Source organism: Dermacentor albipictus, chromosome 1 (assembly GCF_038994185.2).
Source record: "Dermacentor albipictus isolate Rhodes 1998 colony chromosome 1, USDA_Dalb.pri_finalv2, whole genome shotgun sequence".
Taxonomy (NCBI): Eukaryota; Metazoa; Arthropoda; class Arachnida; order Ixodida; family Ixodidae; genus Dermacentor; species Dermacentor albipictus.
The window spans coordinates 272388314-272414203 of record NC_091821.1 but is presented as its reverse complement, the minus strand read 5'-3'; the positions used below and the strand labels follow the sequence as shown (position 1 = coordinate 272414203).

Below are 25890 nucleotides of genomic sequence, written 5' to 3'. Positions count from 1 at the left end.
AATCTGATGATCACCAACCCTGGAAACTTTTGACGGGTAATAAACCCGAAAGAAAAGCTATCGAGCGTACAACTCAAATGCGAAAATGGTGACCTACTGTCGATAAAGAAACTGCTGAAAATTTCAATCAGCATTTCTCTTTGGTCTTTTAAGACAAGCTGCCGCTACAATCTACGATGCCTCAAGTGCAAGAAATTTCGCACGAGTTTCCACCTATCTCGATAACAGAAACAGGCGTAGCACGCGCAATAGAGAGACTTCCATGCAAAACTTGTTCTGGGCCGCATGGTATCAGCACAAAACATTTAAAGCTAACATCAGATAATTAGACTTACCTTTTATCACTAATCTTTCAACAATCACTGGACACTGGACTTTTTTCCAGATGACTGGAAGATTGCGCATGTAATTCCTTGGCTTTCAATCTGGAGCCGAACACTTCGCTAACAATTACCGTCCCATTTCTCTTACGTCTATTTGCTGCGAACTACTTGAGCACATCATATAGAGCCAAATAATGTCTCACATTGAATCTAACAAATTACTTTTTGAAAACCAACACGGCTTTCAGAAAAAGCGATCCTGTAACACCCAGTTGTTTGAGCTAGTAAGTGACTTAGACAACTGTATCAATGGTTGATTTTTCATCGATGCAATTTTTATTGACTTTTCTAAAGCATTCGATCGCATGCCTCACCAACATCTACTAAGAAAACTACGTAGCCTACAGCTACATGGCAAAAACATTATCTGGATTAAGCACTTTCTATCCAACAGACTTCAGAGTGTTGAAATCGATAACTACGTATCTCACCACATGCACGTCAAGTCCCCACAAAAATCAGTTTTGGGAGCGCTGTTATTTTTAAACTACATAAACGATATATCGACTAACATGATGTCTTTCATACGTCTTTTTGCTGATGACTGCGTATTATATAAAGAAATAGCAAATCTGAACGACACTTTAACCCTGCAATCCGGCTTAACGCCTCTTTAAACTTCAAACTTCATACTTCTTTCAGAATGGTACAGAATGACAGATGGAAATTACCATCGAGAAAACGAAACACGTTAAATTTTGTCTCAGTGTCACTTTATTCCCTAAAGAGTAGCTGATTAGAATTCTGCAGTTGTAAGAGTTTCGTCGATTAAATACTCAGAAGTTCTGTTCACTTGCAATCTAAAATGGAATCATGTAAATTAATCACTAGCAAAGCTTTTAAAAAGCTTGGCGTTCTAAAATGTCGCTTACGCATTGCTAATTCTGACACGAAACTTCAGGCATTTATTTCGCTAATTAAACTATCATTAGAGTGCGCTTCTAACATATGGCATCCACATCAAGCTTACCTTACTGAGATGCTGGAATCAATTCAAAGCAAAGCCGCTAGATTTAGCTCGTCCTCATATTCTCGCTATCACAGTGTGTCATCCATAATAAGAACCCTAGGCATTTTACCCCTCGTATTACGCAGAAAATATTCACGATTATCCTTTTTTCATAGTGTGCATTACCGTGACAGTGCTTTTTCACGCAAATTCATTCATCCAGCAGCCCACATCTCCGCCCGTATTGACCACGAACTTAAGGTATACCCACTCTTCGCACGGACAAAAAAATATTTACATTCACCTTTAGTCTTGTCAATAAATGAGGGCCAGACAATGAAATCTTCCTTACCTCAGTAAGGAAGCCTTCATTGCAGTGAGGCTACCTTATGTCACTCTGGAAGGTTCCTTACTGAGGCGCCCTCGGTGAAGGCTTCCTTGGTGCTTCCTTGGTACTTCCTCAGCATAAGAAGCCAAACAATGAAATCTTCCTTACCTCACTAAGGAAGCCTTCATTGCGGTGAGGCTACCTTATGTCACTCTGAAAGCTTCCTTACTGAGGGGCCCTCGGTGAAGGCTTCCTTGGTGCTTCCGCAGCATAAGGTAGCTCCAAAGCTACCTTCATGCGTCCTTACGCCGCTCCTGGCCCTGAACGAGCGCTTCACCTCACTGCTTAACCACGTGGCATTCGCTTGCGCATGCGCACTGTCGCCCACCTGCGGAGAAGCGCGAGCACGGTACGTCTTGCCAGGCATGTTCGTTTCAGTCACGCGTGCGGCATGCAAGCATTGCTAGGCGTTGCTAGGCGTTGCAAGACGCCGGCGTGCCAGCGTTGCTGGAGCACATCAAGTTTTGCACTGTAATGCGCAACTTTTTTTTAACTTTAGTAAGCGAAACTAGAAGAAAGCGTCCACGCTTCTCTATATTAGTTATTCAATTGAAAGATTGTGCGACGATACAACATTTTTAATAGAATAATGGTGTTCGCGGAAAGATTTGAAGAGATAATCTCGAACCCAGGTACGCGGCAACCGCTCCTTAGGTGAGGACGGGTGAAGGGAGCTTTAAGAGTACGCTTGCTTCCTCCATCGGTCCTTCGCTGTAAGGAGGCCTCACGTAAGGTGAGGAAGCGCTCGAAGGAAAGTAACTAGGGGTGTGCGAATATTCGGAATTTCGAATACGAATCGGATATTTTCCATATTCGAAGCGTATTCGATTCGAGAAATGCATGTTCGGAAATTCACGAATATCCGAGGACGGCCGAATAACGGTGGAAACGGCGAATATTCGGATAGACTGCGAATAATTGAGCAATTAACCAATTGTATACTTGCTCCGCATTCTCCTAAGAACATGTTTATTAACTGAGAACTTCGCATGATCCGCTCATTATCTGTATGCTCTGTTTCAGTCTATCTGCTTCAGGCATTTGAGACATGATCAGTTTCGGTTTCTTTTTCACCAAGCTTTATAATTCCAATTATTTTGGAATGCCCTTGCCTTGAAGGTTGCAAAGGCAACTCAGGGTTTGCTAACATTGATTCAAAATGTATCAAGGCTCTTTGTGCGGAGTGGAAATTTGATGAAGTGGCCGGCCTAGGCATGTTTCTTGATCCGGGCTTTATGGCCACAGTTCATCAGGCATCTAGTCAGATGATCTGGCTGAAAAACCTTGTGACAGGGGAGCTCCAGGAAGCCGTCGTGGAACACCGTGGGGACACCGCCGTGCCAGCGTCGACTTCGTGTCCACTGGTGGCATCGAGTGTATGGAATGCTTTTGACGATCTAGTGATGAACAAAGAGAAGACACATTTGGCATGTGCCCCTGAGAGGGAAGTTACAGACTACGCGCAAAAGCCTCTTCTGGAAAGGGGCACGAATCCTTGTGAGTGGTGGCAGTCCATTGGCCGCTTCAGGTACCCGCTTTTAAGTGCACTGCCCGGAAGTACTTGGCGATCCCTGCCACTTCAGTTCCTAGTGAAAGAGTCTTTTCTACCGGTAGAAATGTGACAGTGCATAGAGAGCGTTTACTTTCTGGCCATATTGAGCAGTTAATTTTCCTTCACGACAATCTGTAACAAGCGTTTTACCTGACTGAGGGCATTACCTGAGTCCATTATCTATAATTGAGTACCTCTTTAATTTGAAGCAACCTTGTAGAATGCAATGTTATTTTTAAAAGGGCAGTAAAGCTATTGTTACCTCTCTTGCAATTTTTTAATACTACTCATGTATTGGATATTCGATTCGATATTCGAAGAGAGTTCTTCGCCTTATTCCTATTCGATTCGTAATCGAAAATTTCAATATTCGCACACCCCTAAAAGGAACGTTTTATTGTTTGGGCCAAGCTACCTTCATGCGTCCTTACGCCGCTCCTGGCCCTGAACGAGCGCTTCGCCTCACTGCTTAACCACGTGACGTTTGCTTGCGCGTGCGTGCTGTCGCCCACCTTCGGAGAAGCGCGAGCACGGTACGTCTTGCCAGGCACGTTCGTTTCAGTCACGCGTGCGGCATGGAAGCGTTGCTAGGCGTTGCTAGGCGTTGCACGACGCCGGCGTGCCAGCGTTGCTGGAGCACATCAAGTTTCGCACTGTAATGCACTGCTTCTTTAGATTTAGTAAACAAAACTAAAAAATAGCGTCCACGCTTCTCTATATTAGCTCATCAACTTAGAGATTGTGCGACGATACAACCTTTTTTATTGAATAGTGGTGTTCTGGTGTTCGCCTAGAGCTTTTAAGAGATAATCTCGAACCCAGGCATGGCGGCAACCGCTCCTTACGTGAGGACGGGTGAAGGGAGCTTTCAGAGTATGCTTGCTTCCTCCATTGGTCCTTCGCTGTAGGGAGGCCTCACGTAAGGTTAGGAAGCGCTCGAAGGAAAGAAACGTTTCATTGTTTGGGCCTGAGAGCAAAGGCCTTCCGCAATTCATTGTCAACATTAAGAAATTATTTTATTTCCAATCGGCTTTACTAAACTACCTCAATGAGCAAACCTGCCATTCCAGCTGATCTTTTGTAAACTACCATGTTATCCTGCTTGAGCGCCCTACTACCTTTGATCACTGTCATGTATTTGTTGCATTATTCTAAACAGTGTTGTAGTTCAATCTTATCTTATTGCATTATATAATCATTACGGCATGATACTACTTGATGCACTGTATCTCCTTAATGCTGAAAACAGTTCTGTTCTTTATTTTGTGTGTTAATCCACATGCTCATAACCCACCTTTGAAATTTCTAGTTGTTATCCCCCCCCCCCTATCTAATGCCCGATTCTGGGCCCTTAGGGTAAATAAAGGAAAAAAATGAAAAATTCACGGACACCCTCGATATGCGCAGCATTTTGCTTTCTTTCTAACCAACGTTCAATATACAAAACAGATTATTTCATTTCAAAAAGTGGCTTCTTACTCTTTAGCGTCAGACAGATTTTTTCTTGATTTTAACAGAATGATGATGTATGGGTGTATGATGATGTATGGATGTATGATGTATGTATCTGGCGCAAGGGCCAGATATGACCAAAGAGCGCCATACACATGGTGATGGGTTTTCAATGAATTGTTTATCAAATGGAGAAACAAACTTGGAATGAGGGATGTGGCATGGCTGCAAATAGGCCTAAAATCAGTCGCTATAACTTGTGTAAAATATATAGGTATTGAAACAATGACTATGACCAGAGATGTGAACTATGACACTAAATGTCTTGTTATGCACTGATAATGTAACAGAATGTGTAGATGAACGCCGCACTGATGCCTAAACAGGACCCTCGAATGCAAGGGTCTGGAGATACACGCCATACTAAATGCAACGAACGCAGCAGCAGCCTCTGGTAAGAAGCCGTACTACGTAGCATTTGGTCGGATGATGTGCAATGTAAGAATGTCATTAAAAAAGTTAAAACTGATTTGGTGTCCAAAAATTGGTCCGTGCCAAGAAACTGTGCTGGATGCAATGGCATATGCTGTTGATATGCCAAGGGAAAGTGCTTTTTCCTTTCGCATTCTGTTTCCCGACACTCCACAAGGACGTGGATGGCCGTCAGTTTTTCACCACATCTACTACGTGTAGGAGGTTCATCACCAGTCAGCAAGAAGTTGTGTGTGCCATGTGTGTGCCCTATTCGTAGTCGACAGAGCACGACATCGGTTTCTCGTGACTTTATTATTGATGGGGAGGTGCTTAACTGTGGTCTGATTAAATGAAGTTTATTCGAGCTTTGGGTATCCCACAAGCGTTGCCAATGGTCTGTTAATTTTTTTTTTCGAATGAAAGGTTTCAAATCTATGGCGGGGACAGCTATGCAAGAGCTGAAATCTTTTGTTGCTCTGGTTGTGGTGATTTCGTCAGCGAGCACATTACCCCCGATGCTTCTGTGCCCGGGCACCAAGCATATGATGACACGTTGATTGCATGCATAAACAATGCACAAGAGTGTATAAAGATCAGTATTTACAAGACTTTGTGCATTTTTAGCGATAATAATGCCTTGACAACGCTTACAGAGTTGTTAAATATAATTGACTTTCCTAGTTTTTATTTTTGTATAAGTTTCAGAGCCGATAATATTGCATAAGCTTCAGCCGTAAAGATACTTGTTTGCGCATTCAAATTGCCAGAGTCCGAAAAGGACCAGCCTACTGCTCCATAGGAAACGCCGGCTTGTGACTTAGATGCATCGGTACAAAACTCCGAGCAGCAGTACTTCGACCGCAGTTCAATGAGTTGCATTCGAATTTGCATCTCAGGAGCACGCTTACTGACTTCAATAAGCGACATGTCACATTCCACGAGCTGCGACTGCCACGGCAGTAATAGCTTCGCTGGAAGCATTAGATGGTGTTCTACAAGTAGGACACCCATGTTCTTTTAATTCGAAAGCTTGCCCTTAGGCATTATACACAGCATGTTAAAAGTACATGGACAGATTTGACTCGCGCCAAAAATCTAGAAGTGAACGGTGATATGGTCCATGAATCCAACGTTCAAGGTCGTATGGGCGGCAAGCCGAAGGCCTGATGCCCGGAGGGGGTGGAGACGGCTTAGATGAAGCCCTGCGCACGTCCATAGAAGGTGTGTCACTGTCACATTTCGAATTTTTGTGTCACAAAATTGGCACGATGCTCCGTAAGGACCATGGTACTGTTGTGGCCAGAGAGCGATAACAGGCGGGGTGAGAGCGACCCCGACACGTAATCTCCTTAACCTAACCTCCCCTTGGCGGATTAGCCAGCCAGGGAGGTCTGACCTACACGGAGGTATAAGAGCTCGTGTGGTACGTCGGAGGCTTTCCGTTTCTCGGATCAGTCCTCCATAGGTGTCTTCGGGAAAATGCGGAAGTGGGTACGTTGTAATCTGTGGGTGGGTTGCCAAATCTGCTTCAAGGAGACCCGGCAGGGCTTCTCGATGCACCCACTGGACGCGTATCAGGATATTCGTAGTGGCAGCAAGATGTTGAATGCTGTAGGAGAGTAAGGTGGACCGCGATACCATACGTATGCCATGGATGGCTTGAGTCGGGTGCGTGCGAATGACGACCTGAGAATATTGAGCAGCTTGAACAGAAGGAAGCAACGTGGCCAAGCCGTCTCGTATGGTGGCAAGCTCGGCAAGATTGGCCGGTGGTGCAGGATCGGCGACATACGAGCACGTCTGGCCTGCCTCTGGTATCAATGGGCACACGAGAGCTGTGTGAATCATAGTGCCATTAACACTGGCATCAGTGCATACTACAAGAGTCGCATCATCTTGATTATCATCGGTGCGACAAAGGCGGGAACCTTGGGCATTCGCGTGGCGAGGAACCGGGCTATACAGACGACCAAGAGGCTTACTGTCACCTAATTGTACCCTGTTCCACGGAGCTACATCGGGTCTCGTAGAAGCTGGATTGTCTATTTCATGTCCAATGTACCGGGCCTATGAAGCAGCCGAGCAGAAATTTGATGGCTTTAGGGTGCGCGCGCATCGAGGTTGGTGCACGAGTTCATCGATAGTGTTGAGTTGGGACTCGGCCTGTAGGGTTGACAACGGAGTCAGACGTGGTAGTCCCGTTATGTCCCGCATGGCATCGTGATTAATTGCCTCAAGGTGAGCCCATTCTGCCTTAGTGAGAAGATGAAACTGAGCTCTGTAGACGAGTCGTGGTTGCAGTACAGAACGGACAAGAAGGCGAGCCATGTTGGTGCTTGCTCCGCCAGATTTCTTCGCAATCCGACGAATCAACTGTATCGCTTCTGCGGCCTGTTGCTTTGCATTCTTGAACCTATGGTCCCCCAGATCCGGAGGAATCCATTTCAAGGCCGAGTACACGGAGAGTTGAAGCCTCGTGTAGTGGCTGCTGATCCAGAATAAACTGAAGAGGCCGGAGTGCCAGTAGACGGCGCCCATACTTGCTCGCTACTGATATCTGCGTTGTCTTGTCCTCGGACATTCAAGCCCAATCTGAGTACCCTATTTGTGCGTCCCTTTTAGGGCCTCTTGGAGCGCTTGTTCTTGGTGGCAGAACTCGGGCTGGACGACGCAGCAGGGGGGCGCAGATGCGGACTAACCTTGTGAATAGGCGCCAGTAGTGATGACGAACCACCCAAGCAGTCCATAAGCAGCAGGGTTCCAGTAGCGGGCGAAAACCAGCAAACGGGGTGAAAATCCGGAGCTACGGAAAAATACGTCCGAGCGGAACGAGCGCTGGAAACGCCCCGGACACACATTTCTTCACTACAATTCCTTACACGCAGCGAGAAGGGCTCCCTGGCTGTGGGCCAATTATTAAAAAGTATGGCACAGGACACGCTCTACTACATTATCCGTGTATAACAAGGCATTTAGTGTCATAGCTCACATCTCTGGTCATCGTCATTGTTTTATTACTTATATATTTTACACAAGTTACAGCGACTGATTTTAGGCCTGTTTACAGCCATGCCACATTCATTATTCAAAGTTCGTTTCTTCATTTCATTGTGAACTGTGCATTATGTATCGTCGCTAGCTTCCAAACTAGCGGAAGGAGGGCAATGTTGAAAAGGACTGATGTGAGCACAGGTCTTTGTGGGACACCCCAATGTGTAACGAACTGACCTACTGCTTGGCCAGCCAGGCGAATAGAGAAGCTGCGAGCGCGCAGGAAGTCTTCGACGAATATGCAGTCATGGCTAGGGAACTGAAGCTAATGAAGAATTCGAACAATTACTCCGTGACTCACATGGTCATACGCTCTGCGAATGTCCATTGCCAGAATGATGCGAATCCTTCGGGAGCAGCCTCCAATGAGAACCCTAGAAGAAAGGCACGCAAGACCATCCTCTGCGCCCAGATGAGCACGGAACCCGATTTCACCAGGATGATACCAGGAGTATCGCTCGAGCCACCATGTAACACGTCTCGCAAGCATACGCTCCTTCAGCTTGCCTAACGTTGAGGCTAGAGCGATTGTGCGCATGTGAGCGATATTGTCTTGGAGCTTTGCGGGTTTGGGAATAAGAACCATTTCTGCATGCCGCCAAGAATCAGGAATGACTCCTGTAGCCCAAGCTTCGTTTATGGTCCCCAACAGCACATCGAGAGCATTGCCTTCCGTGTTTTTTATAAAGTTCATTCGGTATGCTATCCGGTCCTGGTGCCTTGCATGGCTTCGGCGGGCCTATTGCCGCTCAAATTTTCCGCCATAGTGAAGACAGCTTGAGTACCCTCGATGTCGGAGAGCGTAGGCGGCGTGCCTGCGTCCGTGGGAAGGCAGTTTTGAACAACGAAAGGCGGCGGTGCTGTGTCCAAAGCAGGAAAGTAGGTGTGGGCGAATGTTTCCGCAAATACTGCTGGTGTCTGGCCCGATGCTAACAGGGCGCAGGCTGCGGGTTCTGGGGGGCGCCGACCACGCTCCATTTCTTGGAAGATACGCCAAATTTAGGCATTGGACTATGAAGGACCGAGAGAACAGCACCAGTTCATCCAGCGGCCGCGTTCTAAACGGTGTTCATGGCACCGAGCTACTGCAGTAAGGCGTTGGACCTCTGACCGAAGGGCATTTGATGCAGGGTCACGTTCTGATGCAAGTTCGACTTGGCGGCCCAACGCGCAGAGACGCATAAGTTGCAAATCTGGAGCGGTTCACGATTCATCAACCCACGACGTACGTGTTGCCTCAACTAATCCCGCACTAAGGCAATGGGACGGGTCCCGCATGGAGCGCTTTCTGATACCGCCCTGTATCGATCCCAGTCAACCACTCGACATAGTCGGCGGAGGCGGCCTTTTCCACCCGAAGATGAGCCAAGGTGAATCGGATGATGGTCGCTACCCCAGCAGTCGGGTTCAGATGACCCGAGGCGGTCGTCCTTCCTAGCCACCAAGTCCGGTGAGTGTGACGGCGACGGGTAGGCACTGACACATTATTAGGCAGCGTGAATTCGGCGTCGATAAATGTGTATAGCAGATACGTACCACGGACACTGCAAATGGTGTAAGCCCATGTGGTATTAGGCACGTTAAAATGACGTGCTACCATAATGGGGCAACCAGGATGTTTCTGTCGTAGATGCGCCAACCAGCCGAAACACAACCGAGCCGCACGACCGCTGTAGGGGCGGGTATTGTACGAAAAGATGATAACGTCCGTGCGTTGGAAACGAACCACTGCAGTTACGACTTCTTGCCATAAAGTGCGCCACCGTGAAAGAGCACGGGTCTGAGGAGTAGTGGATCTTACATAAGCTGCGGCCTTCCCTGTAGAGACATCGGGCGTAGCACTCCTACGGTCCAACACTGAAGGCGATGAGTAAGCCCCAAATCCTGAAATGGGTGGCAAGCTGTTGGCTTCTTGAAGCAGTAGAGCTCAAACACGCACCTTCCTATATCTGAGACGCTGGCGCAGCTCTCCGAACTTCCCAGCTATTCCGCGGCAATTCCACGGTAAAATGCCGTCCGGCACACTTGAAGACGTAACAATCATCCCAGGTTAAGGTTGGCCATTACAACCGAGGTGATATGCTGGAATTGTTGCGCAACGAAGCGCAAGAGTTCTTGGGGTGAGAGAGGTTTCGACATAGGTGGCCGGTTTAGCCATAGGAGCAGAAATAGACGTCGACGACGAATGCGGGGACCACGCTCCGTCATGGCGACGCCGGAGCACTGTATGGCGTCCTTGAGACGTTGAATTTCCTTTTCAAGGGTGGCTAGGTGAGCGTCGATCTCGAACTCTTCATTCGCCAAGGGAAGCGGAGTGTCTTCTATCGATTATGATGCCGTTGTGATCATGAAGTGGACGACCTAACAGCTGCGATAAATGTAGGAGTGGCAGCATCACTTGTCGCTGTATTTGCTATTGTATTTGCTATTGTCCTCTTCCAGCGAGACCAGAACGGGGTAACGGTTGTACGCAGAGATTTGTTTCATTGATGGATCTTGAGAGTCCTTGCTGGCTGTTGAGAACGGTGTTGTCGAGCTTTCTTAGTGGCCTTCAATTTCGTAGGGTACGTCATGGAAGTGATGTCCTAATCGTTTGTTTGGCATAAGCCGCATCTAAACAATGCTGATGGTTCCGGCTCCATGGTGTCGTCATTGGGTGGGTAGGGGCAGGATGTCTTCATATGTCCCTGTCTAAAGCAAGAGTAGCAGTACACAAGGGAAGGCTTGAACGGACACGGGCGCCATACGCAGCCGTAATACAGGATGCGTTCAGGTGGGGAATTAAGACCTTGAAGCGTGATTAGGCATCTACGACCGCTGCCTAGGTAGCAGGTAGCCAAGACCTGGTGTGTGGGACACGGTACTTCCTGCAGGAGCCTTTCGGATTCTTCGTCATGGTCAACGCCATTAAGCACATAGCACCTTACATCAGCACCACTAGCGACGTACGCCTGGGCTGGAAAGACACTTTCTTCTGAGACTTGTATCTGTTGCAATTCTTCGAGCTTATAAACTTGTGCCCTAGCAGACACCCATACTGAGACCGTATTGGTAGGTTTGTGTAGAGCGAAACCTCGGTGGGGGGGGAGAATGGGAAAGTCTCGAGGCAGGCATCCAGGGCTGCTTGAATGAAACGGTTGGGCAGAGTGGACATGTCATACCTAGCACGAGGCTTGATAACCACTTTGTACCACGATGTCGTTGGCGACACCGGAGACGTACGTGTCGGTCGTGCGGGCAGGCCTTGTGATGAGCGAGGTCTTTTTGGTGCTGCTAGAGCTACATTTTCATTCGATGGAAGGCCAGTAGCTTCCATCGTTCTCTTGGCCGGGGTGTGCGCCATGACAGCAGGGTTGTTGTGCTCTACGCTGGTGGTATCCATCCTCAGGGTACCACCTTGGCACGTTGCACTCGTCTCCGCGAAGGAGACGCTCCTGGCTTAGATGGCAGTTGCATCGGTAATGTTCCGCTCCCTCAACGCACCGGACAGCAGCTTGGATGCTCCGCGCCGACGCGGCGAGTGCCGCGGGGGCACTCGCACTTGCGAAGCCGCACAAGAGCTCGGGCGGGACGACGCCGCAGGAGGGTGCACATGCCGACTAACCTTGTGAATAGGCGCCAGTAGTGATGATGAACCGCCAAAGCAGTCCGTAAGCAACAGGGTTCCAGTAGCGGAGAAAAACCAGCAAACACGGTGAAAATCCGGAGCTACGGAAAAACACGTCCGAGCAGAACGAGCGCTGGAAACGCCCCGGATACACATTTCTTCACTACGATTCCTTACACGCAGCGAGAAGGACTCCCTGTCTGTGGGCCAATTATTAAAAAGTATGGCAGATACACATCGTTTACCGTTGTTTAACAAGGATGTTCAGGATTCGAGTTTACTTTCAGATAATATGTGAAGCTGGAATATGGCATCTGTAGACGGAGCGACCACTCGTTTGAGTCTACAAAGAGACTTTCTACCGGGCTTTCCTTAAAGTACCGGTCGCTAGGCGGATACGTAGGTGGTGCACAGGGTCTAGAACTTTCAGCGCGCTTGGCGTTGCAGAATGATAGATTATAGCACCATAGTCAAGACGAGAGCGGACAAGGCTCCAGTACAAGTTCAGGGGGCATTTCCGATCACTACCCTATGTTGTGCACAACATAATATTTAAAATATTCATCGTCTTCAGACATTTTGCCTTCAGATATTTAAGTTGCGGATGAAGGTAAGCTTAGATACTTGAATTATTCCCAGGAATTTGTGTTCAGAGCTCAGGGGTAGCTCCTCTCGATTGATGGTGGGCTTTGGCACTAGTGTCATGCCTCTTTTGTTTGAAAAGAGTATACACGTACTTTTCTGGGCATTTATTTTAAAGCCATTTACATCCGCCCATTTTAATAGTTTGTTTTTTGTAGGCTGCGCCTGTCATTCACAGATCGCAATGTTACATGATTTGAAACCTATCTGCACGTCATCGACATACACAGAACAACAAATGCATGGTGCGTGTAATGACTGTACACAGGCAGTTCATTTTTACAATAAAGAGTGTGCAACTAAGCACACCCCCTTGCGGCACGCCAGTCTCCTGGGTGAATGTTTAGATAAAGCATTGACCACTTTTACACGAAACGTGTGGTTGGATAAGTAGCTTTTGGCTGTGTTTAACATATTTCCATGGACCCTCATCGCGGAAAGATCTCATGAAATCCCGAAGCGCCATGTTGTATCCTATGCTTTCTCTAAATCTAGAAATATCGAAAGTAAAAACTGCTTATCTATAGACGCCTCTCTGATGTTTGCCTCAATGCGAACAAGGTGGTTTATTGTCGACCTACCTTCTTGGAACCCACACTGGGAGGGGTCTAGTCTTTTGCTATTTTCTAGGAAAGAGATTAAGAGATCCTAATCTAGGAAGATATTATTAAAGAGATCACTCTTTCATACAGCTTGCATGGACAGCTTTTTAGTGCTATTGGCCTGTAGCTACAGGCTAAGGAGGGGTCTTTGCCTTGTTTAAGTATCGGGATTACTATGGCTTCTTTCCACAAGGACGAAATATACCCAGCCCCCCACATGGCATTGAAAAAAGATAAGAGCGTTTTCAATGCTTCAGGGCGCCATCTAATCATTTCATACACTATGCGATCGCCACCTGGTGACGAGTTGTTGCAACAAGCGAGAGATGCCTTAAGTTCAGCTAAGCTAAATGGACCATTGTAAGCCTCACTCGATCAACTTTGTGATGAAGGGGCTGCCTCTCTTGACGTTCTTTGAACCTCATGAAAGTTTCAGTATAGTGCAATGAACTCGAAACGTATTGAAAGTGTTCGCCTAGACAATCCGCCTGATCTTCCAGGTTATCACCTTAGCTACTTACTAAGGGTAGAGGATGTGTCTGCCAGCCTACTGATTTATTTACCCTATTCCAGACTTTCGTCTCGTCCGTGTAGAAAGTATACCAGAGGTGTACATATCCCAACTTTTCCTTTTAGCACGTCGACGTGTTCTTCTACCCTGAGCTTTTACTTGTTTAAAACTAAGCAAGTTTTCGGTGGTTTGAAAGTAGCGAAGTCAACCCCTAGCTTTGTTTTGGTTTTTCCGTGTTTGTCTTACATTCTTCATTCCACCATGGGATACGACAGTCATTCGACAGTCCATTAGTTCGATGGATGCGTTTTGTGGCAGCCTCAATTATAAAGCCTGTTATATACGCCACAGCATCGTCTATAATAAAAGAGGGAATTTCACCCCGGATTATATATCTTAGCACTCGGAAAAGTTCCCACTTAGCTGATTCAACCTTCCACCGGAGAGCATGTGATAAGTATCCTTCTTGTTTTGTTAAGTTTAACATAAACAGGAAGTGGTCGCTCCCGAAGGGGTTGTTGAGAACGGACCACTCCAGGTACCGCATTGGTGTGTTCGACATTATGCTTAAATCTATGGAGGATTGTGCATTATGCACCACGCTGTGGCCCGCTGGCTTTATTAAGTGTACATGCTCCTGAAAAAAATAGAAAGTTTTTAATTCGGCGACCTCTCGCATTGCAACGAGAGTCACCCCACAAAGTGTTATGTGCCTATAAATTTCCGACGACTATGTATGGCACCAGAAGTTCATGTATGTAGTTTTGAAATTCGGTTTTAGTAAGTTAATAATTAGGAGGTATGTATACAGAGCTGATAGTGACTAGCTTGTCAAACAACACCCCTCGGACAGCAGCTGCCTCTAGGCCCGTACGAAGTTTTAATTCTCGGCAGGCAACACCTCTGTCGACAATGATAGCCACACCACCGGACGACACGACAGTGTCAACGCGGTCTTTACGAAAAATAACATATTATCGGAGGAACTTTGTTTGCATATGTTTGAGATGTGTTTCTTGAACACACAGCACCTTTTGACTATACTTATGTAGGAGCTCTTTAATGTCATCTAGATTGTGCAGGAGACCTGTGACATTCCAGTGTATTATTTGTGAATCCATGTTGAATGGGGTTCTTGTGCTGTCAGTTTAAAAAAGAGGAGTTAGCTCAAAGAGCCCGTTCCGGGCGCCGGATGCGGTGCTTTTCTTTTTTGGAGCTATCGCGAGAATCTCGCCGCTCCTTCGGCGCTGGCGGTGCCGTCTGACTGGTTGTTGTGTCCATTGCCTCTTGCGAGGCGCTGCGTTCCAGGTGAAGGCCTCGTCGCAGTAGACGAGCCTTTCGAGGCCATAGGCCCCAAGGTCAATGGTCCCTTCTGCTGGGACGGCGGAGCAGCGCTAGCCGCAGCAACCGCGGGGAGGGGGGGGGGGAGTTCAGGGAACTGTGGCTGAAACGCTGGCATTTCAAGCATCGAAGAGCAATTTGGAACCTATGGCCTGACCCGTAGCTTTACATAGCCGGCCTCAAGTGTCTCAGGCAGGATGCTTGAGCAAAAGGAAAGTACTAGATGCTTGGTTTTGATCTCCTTGCCGTCACGCCTTGGCATAATTCTCTTAACGTTGATCACATTTTGGTCGCTCCAGCCTATAAATAGTTCAGCATCTGTCAGCTTCATTAGGTCATCATCAGAGCAAACGCCACGGCTGGTGTTCATAGTTCGGTGTGGGGGGTGGGGGGTATTGTCACTGGGATTCCCCCGAATGTAACTAGGTTAGGAAGCCTCTCATAGTTCCAAAAGGAGATCTCCACTAGCCAACTTCTATGCCTTGCAGCCTGCACCCAAGTGCTTCGGTGAGAGATTTCGACACTAGGAAACGTGAAATCATTCTCATAGTCTCAGGTTTGTCAGGATGGAAGACGTAGAATAGGGGAAGCTTTGTAATCTGTTGCGAAAAAATTTTAAACATCTTTTGTGCGCCCTCGTTTCTGAGGGCGATGGAGCCCAACAAGGGGACGTGACAGGATTTGTGTTTAAACAAGGCCTGCCAAGCCAGTTGTACTAAGCCACTGTAACCAAATATGGCATAACCTAGGTTGGCTACTCACACAAGGTTAACCGTTGCTACCTGGAACATCGAAAGTAAGAAAGAAATTAGTAGGATACAGGAAAGATGGAAAGTGGGAGAAAGACGAAGGTTGGAGGGATAGAGAGACAGGAAAAGGCAACTACTGATTTCCCCCGGGTGGGTCAGAACGGGGGTGTCGTCTACGTGAAGCCGAGGCCGAAGGGGTGTGTTGCCGCCGCCGAGTGGCCGTAAAGGTCCAAACACCTGGCATTGGCTCAACCCCCAGGATCCCCTTTTCCCTGGACACGGCAAAGCCACACACGGTTACACGCGGGAGGGTCCAACCCTCGTGTGCTCGGGCACTTCGTGTAGCAACACACGATCTTAACAGGAATTGGTCCCCATACGATGAAGTAAAAAAATTACCATAAATACTAGCTGGGAGCGAAATTAGATTTCTTCGTTTCTTTACTACCCCCAATTAACATTTTTGTGAAGCTTCACCCGCCACGCATGTGTAGGCATACAGATCTCGTATGCGCAAGCCAAATGGTCTTAGTTTCTGAATAAGATACAGCTGTAATCAGAGAGGAGTTCATGCCGCTCAGAGCATGGCTATATAAACTCGTAGAGTGAATACTTGGATGTGTCGCCTGGCCGGTTGCCTTAGTGCCAGATGTCCTGCCAGGTGCCAGGGAGTCGCATCTCATATGATCTACGTAGCGCGCTTTTCTCTACATGTATGCACTTCTTTCGCACATTAGTTTGCTCTGGAGGAACGAGACGGTGCCACCGGCGGCGTGCCGTGTGGTGCCTAAGGCGCAAGCGTACAAAAGCGCACGAATGCGAAACCACTTCTACCCTGCTACTGTACGATCAGCTGTCGGAAAATTCAACTGGGTGATCGCGTACCCACTCGACTCCATTCATGGTGCAAAATGTGGAACGAAAGAGGGAAGACCGGTGTAGTAGTTGACTACAAATATAGTAACTGGCATATAAAAGAGTGGAATGAATTGTGTGCGGCCGATTTCATGAGCTCCTCCACAAGGACTGCCTGTGTTGCCGGCCCCTTCGCGATGCACGGGGTTCCTCGAGGATGAAAAAATTCACTCATCCGCCAGCGTTGTGTCGCTAACCTCCAGAGAAAGGGTCTCAACCCCGGAACGTCCGCAAGAGTTAGTACCACTCGTTACACGGGGACAAGAAAGTAGGGCCGTTTCCTGGCCTATAGTAAGTTTCTCGCACGTTATCTACACACATTCACCCCAACACACACCCAAACCCATCCTCACTGTATCGCTCGCGTATCAAGTATAAGCGAATGGAATCAATGTGCTGAGGCATGGGTGATGACTGCACCGACAAGATGTGATTGTTCGAAGGTGGACGTTTCTGACAGTGCAAAGATTAAGCGAGTGACTAGCGATAATACGTTTGTGCTACAAGCTATTACAAAGTACAGAACATCCACGTTCCAAGTATTAATTATGCGCGGCAAGAAGAAATCTACCACAACTTAGCATATATCACACCAAACATTTCAACACCTTTAAGGGTGCAAATCAGGCTGTCGCCTAACGAGCATCCTTAGAGACTCACACCCTTACACCTTTAACCCTTTCAGACGCCACTTTATCCCGTTGGTTGAAAAGTTGATTTCACCACATCTCTTGCATCTTCAGAATCGTAGAAAGTGTACACTGCACTTTAAGAGAACATGTACTATTTCGTGTTTTGAAAAGCTTGAAAAGCACATATCCAGCCACTTGAAAATTATGCCTGGTGCATGACATTGTAAAAAACAATGAAAGAAGTGAACCCCCTACATACAACATACTGACACAGAGTAAAAACACCCAGCCGTCTATCTTCCCACTCATTTGGCTAAAACATTCTGCACGTTATTCAAAATTGCAGCACAGTTCCAATAATAAGTGTTTCAAGATGTATGAAACACATTTCAAATACCATTACTTTCATCAGTGCTTTTGCTATTGATGCACTCTCCTGCTTTGCACAATTGTGTAGACAGCGTCTCAAAGGGTTAAAGTGTTAATACAAGCACCCTTATTTAATTTACACCCTTGGTTGGCTGAAGTAGAAGCGAAATGAAAACTGTCGCCCTCAGCTCGTTATGCTTTTGAGTGTTTACGCATTGTTTATTAGCATTACTAGACAAACGTAATCAAAGGACATGCAGTTCACCCTTAAATAGGCTACGAAGGAAATGAACGGAGGAGGATTGGAACTTCACGTGAAAGCCAGACACCCTAACCACTGCGCCACACAGAAGTCACATTTCGACTCTTCAAATATATGTATAACTAGGCCATAAATTCAAACTGCTTCGTTTCATCAGAAACAGTGCACAATGTCACATCTTGCATAGCAGAAAATACATTCGGTACGCTCGAAACCGACATTCTTATAGCTGCAAGAACAGTTTCAACGGTACCGAGAGATAGTAGGGGCACGAATACATTTCATATAGAGCGTTAATTCTTTGCTTAGGGTGTAAAATTTTATTGTGTTTTTATGTTTTAGCACACACTCTCACTATATGGTGTTTTGAGTAAAATTGGCGTCACATATATTATAATGAATGGTGCAATTTAGAGAAACACCCTTGGGGTGTCGAATTTTTCAGCGTTAACTCCCGGGCTATTAGGCAGAAAATAAAGAATCATATAGTGATCGCAAAGAGGAACCTTACTGAGCCAGAAACATGATAAGATGAAAAACTAAAAGCAAAAGACACTAGAATCTTGATTTAATTCAAAAACGAAAAGTTTGGACAGGTTGGAATACATTTCTATCACCGCTTCTAGTACAAGCACCGTATACGCTACTCGCACCGTTTGGGCAAAGCGTATTGAGCACTGAAAGTGCTTACATGTCCTCTAAAGCTGCTGCCAAAGCTTCGTACCCTGCTCCCAGTCACCGTGTACGACATGTGCGGAAACAGAGGTTTTCTCAGACGCACCGGGGCGTCACGCACATACATTGTAAACACGGAAGCAACGGCGGCAGCTGAGGCAACCAATGGACGCGTCACCACATGATCGAACACGACGGCGCCCATAGGATTGCCGAGAAAAGGGTCTATAATCTATTACAACCGCGTCCCAACATTTGTCTCTGTCGTACTTCATGAAAACTGCAGTCATATGGGAAGTAAAATTACTCCCTAATGGAATAAATTATCTTACGATTCCTTTGTGTCAAATTACAAAAAACATTATTAAGCTTATTATAAACAGAAGCGAACAGAGACATATGTCACAAAGATTGCCTTAATTTTTCTGTTTTATTCACAAGAAAATTTAACGGTGTATGACAGACACCAGGCGTTCGCTCTTTGCCCCCCTTTTTTAGGCGATGCATTAGCCTTACACATGAATTCTCTAGACGCTACCTCACTCCCTCAAGCTACCTCCGACCAGTGCATACATATTCCTGGCGCATCATCTCAGTATACGCATATGAATGGGAACGGACGAAGATGCGATGCGCACTGCTATAACATTCGTGTACGCGTAAACACCGTTAGTTATGCACACTGCGCCTTTGAAATAACTCGATACAGCTTTTACGCGATTGCGTTGGTTGTTCTTGCTTGCCTTGAGCGCGAAAAGCAGCTTCTGTCGCATGACTTTGCACAGGTTATGAATCGTCGCATTGCTTCCCTTTGCTTGAGCCAGTGGTACGGAACTCATGTCTGCGCATGATACATGTCAGATTTTTACGTTAACTAATGAGATTCTAAAATCGGGCAGTCTTGGATTCAATTGCCGAGTACTTTCTTTAAAAGGTGAGTCATGTCTTTAAAAGGTTAACTGCAGAAAAAATAAACTGACGAGAAAGCGTCAGAATGAAAGGAAAGCTGCAAACCTGGCAAGGGGGAGTTCAATTAAGTGACGTCTCATGTGCGCCTGTGCTCTGTAACGCGGTTGTCGTGTACATTTTATGAAATCTTCGTTAGCTTATACACTTATTTCATTCAATCTACTCTTTGACATGTTTGGGGGAGATCTCTGGGATGAGGAGTATAACTGTGTTTTCCCAATCAATCAATATGAACATGAAGTTATTCTCTCAGTAGGCTGTAGTTTATCAGCAACTCTCGGGGCTGTCGCTTTCTTCTCGCAGCAATGGATGAAGAGCACGATCGTGGCAACGCAGCCGTCGGGTCACGCCCAAGTAACGTGGAAGCACGTAAAACGATGCTGAGGCAACTGAGCAGTATACTCGGTCAGCTGCGACGTCGAGCGTGTCATGAGCCGAAGAACGAATGCTGTCCTAGGCCGGCAAGTGTGTCTACCGTGGAGTATTCTACTCAGCGCTGGTCGCACAATGTGGTCTTCGTGCTCGTGAACCCCCGCAATTTGCGTGTTCTGAACAGGCAGGTCATCTATTAGTTTCTGGAAGCGATTGCATCAAACGACGCTAAAGACGTTATAATAAACTCACGTAAAAATATAATGGCGGTAAACATTTTACATGACAGTGCATTACAATAGCTAATAAAGAACTCGGAGCTCGACAACGTCAAAGCATGATCATTAATCCCAACAGTTGGTAACTGCCATGCTGATTTCATTTACGATAATGGCGTGTCTTTTCCCACTGACTGCTTGTCGGTATTAATAAATCTAACGACAGAAGCCACTCTCATCATGCCGGTCTCCAGGCTTGGAAACACACACTGCACCAAACTTGTGTTTGATAGAAACGGCCTTCCGTCCCACGTTAAATATGGCCATGTGCGCCCATACTGTCCAGGCCATACATACCAAAGCGCCTCCAATGTTACAAATGCTCGATATTAGCCACGTAAGGCGGATCTATACGAACCCGCGGTTCACAGACTCGATCTCATTCTGAAGACACACCACGCGCAAGCGTACTAAGGTGCTCATCATACCTTGCTGGTGAAGCAGCGCACTGACACGGACACAGTGAAGACAAACAGAAAAAGACGACACTCGCTGCACTTGCTCTGTTTGTTTGTCTTCACTGTGTCCGTGTCAGTGCGCTGCTTCACCAGCAAGGTATGATGATCACTCACCAACTAGCCCAACTTTCCACTTTACTGTACTAAGGCGCCCTTAACTGTCATGGTTCTCACGGTGCTTCATCCAAGGGTTATTTATTTATTTATTTTATTGTACCCTCAAGACCGAAGTATTACAGAGGGTAGTGGGTAAAAAAAATATACACAAATGAATAAACAAAGCAGCAATAAACAACAAATGTGGTTTGTTAATTGCATCCGGGAGTAATGATGTCTGATAATGCCGACCGAAACTTTGAGTTGTCCTTGATTGCGACAACTGCGCCGGGAAGGTGGTTCCATTCCTGAGAGGTCCTAGGAATGAATGATTCGTTACAGGTTCTGGTGCGGCACTGAATGATTCCAACCTTGTGGCTATGGTCGATGCCACAAGGTTGGAAGCGCTGTTACGAGCGCTGTTACGAGCGCTGTTACGAAGAGAATTAGCAATCCCTACAGACAGGTGGCTGCGACTCTCCGGCGGCGACAGTATTGCCACGGAAGAGCTTTTACAAAGATATAGACTTGGTGACATGCTTCGAACACCAGAACGCCTGCTGCCCTATACAATGATGCCAGAGAGTCTTATAATAACGCCACTCACAAAGTCATCCTTAGTGCGCTAGAAATAGTAGGTTTTCAAAGTTGCAGCCAGTTTGTTTTGTTATAGATTTATTGGTAGCACTTTTAACCTATATCTGCAATTTCATTTTAAACGCACGTTCTTTCCCGCAACGTATGAAGAATGCAAAGGTTATAGTGCCGTTTAGAGGAAGGGGGGGGGGGGGGGGGGTACAAGAATGACCTCAGTAACTATAAGCCAATATCTATCTTACCACTCTCCTCATAGCCCATACAAACATTACTCTTTGTCAGGTAACCGAAATTTTTTCAACAACGCTCAATAATCACGCCGGCTCAGCTTTGCTTCAGCCCTGGATGGTCGACAGAAACAGCATTTAAAGGAGATTATATCAGCCAACATTATAAGACAGAAAAATGACTACAGGCCTATTTGTTGACTTTTCAAAAGCACTTGGTGAATTTGGTGGAGGTGCTGGGTATCGATCCCAGTAACTCTCCCAGTACAATCAATCCGAGTACAACTGCGACGGGGTTTATTGTCGTTCTCAACGTTGTGGAACGCTAGGTATATATAGGCACTGCAAGGGCTGTCTGTAGCACGGCGCTCGCTCGCGATCACGGCACGGTCCTTCGTCTTCGTCTTCAGTCGGCACATACACAGGGGCGCGTCTGCTTCATTACAATATATATATATATATATATATATGGGGGGGGGGGGTTCGGGAAGCTGGTCGGGCCCCATCGCCCCCGCCTATGAATCTGTACATATATTTCGAGTTCAGGAAGTGACCTAGTTTGAGGTGCGCTGTAGCAATGCATGGGCTGCAATATTTACATCATGTAGACATTTTAGAATTACCGGTTGCCACGTACGTAAATGTTGTCATGTACTATCAAAGTTCTGTGAATAATTGTCGTCCATCTTGTGTCGATGGTACAGCTTTTCCGTCCTTCGTGATAACTTATACAAATAAATGCGTTCTTGTTAAATAACTGTGCGTTCAATAAGTATTAAGCGGCTTTTTATTTCTTTTTTCTATGTCATAATACTGACAGTTAAATTTAACGTTTGGTGGCAACCCATCTTATCGCGAAAATACATGTAGAAAAGCATCATGTCAATAAATTTGTGGCACTATTTTGGTCGGAGCTTCCCTTTGCGTTAGGTATTTTTGTAACTGAAACAGCATTGCCTTCGTGCTCAGCTTGGCTGAAACTGGATCGCGCCGTATGCGCTCTATTGGGTTGTTTTTCCCGAATTAGCACGTAAAATGGCCATAGTGGCTTTGGCTGAGAGAGTGGGAGAAAACTTTATTGCAGTTTTTGGGAGATTAGCATCAGTACAGGTGAACGTCTGTTGCGTCCACCAGCGCCAATTCGACGAACTCAGCAAGGAATCTTTGATCTTGTGATTTTGAGGCTTGAGTCAGCCACCTGGCGTTGAGGAGGGGGGGAAGACGCAAGGAGAGTTGGGTTTCTGAAAGTTAGGTTTTCTATCAGTGCCCGAGTATGTGCACTGTGTCGAGGTGTTGCCCGCAGTGCTTGCATTTTTGGAGCTCATGAGTCTGCTGAGCTCCAGATACGGTGAAGTCTAGCCGGTGTGGGTGTGGGGTTGGTTTGTGCTTGTCTTATAAGTGTGCCCTCTTCGCGTTACAGTGTTATGCATATTTTTGGAAACAATCGTCTGGACTCTTGATATTGCCAAACCTTGCGCGGTTCAAACAGCGTCTGGGTTGGATCGAGGATATCTGACGCCCGAAGTAGCATTTCTCAGGCGAGCTGTCTAGCCCATTCGAGCTACTACAGCGCAACCTGCAGCAGTTCCTGGTACATGTAGCACAGCCCTGACTACGGCTGCAAGCTCAACCCAGGGGGGCTCCATGGGAGAGGTGTTTTCTGTATATACAGTATAACCGGAAGCGTTCGTTACAGCTTCGGCTGTTGTCTTAAAACAGGTGTGCGCGACGTGAGTTGTTTCGAACACATTTTTGGTAAAGTATGCTACGCTGTTCCCGCCTGCTTACGTGGTGCGATGGACCCATGTGTCGGGAATGGGTGCTTAGTAGGACAGAAGTGGTGTGTGGAGGCATTTTAACTTCCGGTGGTGGTGTTTCTGTTGGCGTAATGCCTGTGGAACTCAGTATGGCTGAAGTCGAGAGTATGACGGAAGCCCGTCTGGTCGGGATGATGCATACTTAAAAGGAAGAGGCCCAGACACCAACCAAAATGGTTTAAAATATATATTTATGTTTTGGCTCCCCCCCCCCCCGGGAGCCTTGTTCACAATGAAACAAACGGCAGAGCTGGCGCCATCTTTTTTTTTTTATGTGCGGCTCAGTATGGCTCCGCCCGCTCCGGTCGAAAAGAGGCGTAGTAATTGTCGGCATTTGCGCGCAGAGATGAATTTCTCAACTGTGTTGTAAATGAGTGTCTGTTCGACAAGCTATGCGTTTGTGTTGATAGGAGCGCCAAGTGCAATTTTCTGGTTTTGCGAATGAGCGTTTCTAAAAGTGTGTAGACTCCATCTTGCTGAGGTTAGTTTATGGAATGTGGTACCGAAGCGAAGACACGAGTACAGCACATCTCTGAGTTGCAGCATGTCCTCTTCGTGCAGACCTTTGTGCCGTTTAGATATGCAGCGCATCATTCTTAGTACTTACTACGCCTATCTTAGGATGTGTGGTGGCTGTGTCACCCCCATCAATTTGGATGCGGGAGCCTGTAGAATTTTGAGTTGTGTGGGTTGTGGTATTGTGGTTCCGGCGCTATGTATAAATATGGGCGTGGGTTTCCACCTGTTACTCAGGACCAACAGAAACCCGAACTTTTCATATGCGTTAGTTGCGCCAAAGATGTAAAGGCCTGTGAACTCAACAGAGTCACCAACTTTTTTTCACCACTCGACCCGGCAAAAGAGAACAGTGTCTTCGTAACTGCTTTATTCGCGCTTACAGTATAAAATAAAGTGGGCCAGGCGTTTCCTAGCATTTTTTAGTGACTGAGCTAGCAACATTATCAGCTGAAACAGCCACCTTATACCTAGTTATTCACGCTCTCTAAACGGCGTCCGGTATCGATGCACAGGATCGACGGATGAGACCAGCACTTGGCTACATCGTCCGAACGCCAACGGCGCTTTCATTTCAGGCCCGACTTGGGATAGTGACGCTCTTAAACGCGGTCTACCCAGCATGCCTCGGTACGCAAGACGACCGCGAGCAAAAAGAGGGAGAATGAAGGCGCAACGGGCGCGTCGCTGAAGCGCAAGCGAGGGACGCGGCGTTTGAATCCCTGCGCAGCTCCAGAATGATTGGAACCCGCTCTGGGCTCGCGTGTTTGCTTTTTCCTTCGCCGCACAGTATTGGACAGCGCCCTGCGGCGCTACGTGTGCGTTGGCGCGACGACGAGAAACCCGACCGCTGCAGCCGAGTCGCCCATGTTTGCCGATCCCCGTCGGACGGAGCCCTGCGGCACACAGCGGACCCGATACGCCGCCTCGCGGTACCGGCCTGCGCCGTCCGCTCATCCGTAATAAAAGTAGCACGGCGAAAGGAGCACTTCAACTACACTATACTGTGCTTGCCGGGCAACTTCGTTGACGAGAAGCCAAGAAGTTGCGGTCGCGTACAAGTATTTTTCCTCACAAAAAAAATGTGACATGAGGCCAGCACACCAACAGCTATGCTCTGCACCCGCGCTACCGATGCCGATGCTGCGTGATATGTGTATTCGTGTGCAAGCAAGTCATGTGTAAAATCGCACACCCAAAGGCTTCATACGCACAACCCATGCTTATGTATGACGTGCGTTCGGCTCCCACCGGCGGTAAGACTGCCTCTGTTTTTATTTTCCTTTTTGTTTATTAAAAATATAAAGTTATTCATAGAAAGTAGACCCTATCTTTATGTCAGTTAACATGTCCCTGATACTTTCCTTGGCTTCTCATGGTTCACACACACACAAACATATATATATATATATATATATATATATATATATATATATATATATATATATATATATATATATATAGTCCGTCAACAATACTTACATTTTAGAGACGGGTGGCTTCAAATGAAGACGACACAGGACTGCGACAGTAGTTCAAGAAGCGGAAACGGATGTTTTGGCATTCTTTGCTGCTAACCTTCAGGGTAGTGTGCGCGACGCCAGTGAGGAGGCATGAACCTCAAGAAGATCAGGGTGCAGGATTTTAAAAAACGCTATATGCGCCCGTACCGAGTACACCTTCACCAAGAACTTGAAGACCGAGATTTTGAAAACAGGCTTGACTTTGCCTATTGGATTTTCGCGAAATGTGAAAATCCAGACTTTCTCACTCGCGTCAATTGGGCGGATGAGGCTCATTTCTCCATAAACGCACAACTTAAGCTTCACAACGCGCACTACTGGACTGATAGGAATGCCAACTGGCTGGCACAAACACGAAACTAATACCAATGGTCGTTTAATGTGTGGCGCGGTATTTTTTGATGGCAACATCATCAGACCGATCTTCTTTGACAACACACTAACGACGCAACGCTACATCAACGACATCCTCGAGGGCTCCAT

The 25890-nt window shown here is 46.8% G+C and overlaps 1 protein-coding gene across 3 annotated transcripts in view; it reads right to left on the bottom strand.

Moving 5' to 3' along the window:
* LOC135915368 (uncharacterized) overlaps positions 1–25890 on the bottom strand; it is a 66023-nt gene that overhangs the window by 24837 nt on the left and 15296 nt on the right. For all 3 annotated transcript variants that reach the window (XM_070534737.1, XM_070534731.1, XM_070534742.1), the window contains exon 3: positions 25367–25406. In XM_070534737.1, the coding sequence (XP_070390838.1) occupies positions 25367–25406 (40 nt within the window). The remainder of the gene's footprint in view (positions 1–25366; positions 25407–25890) is intronic.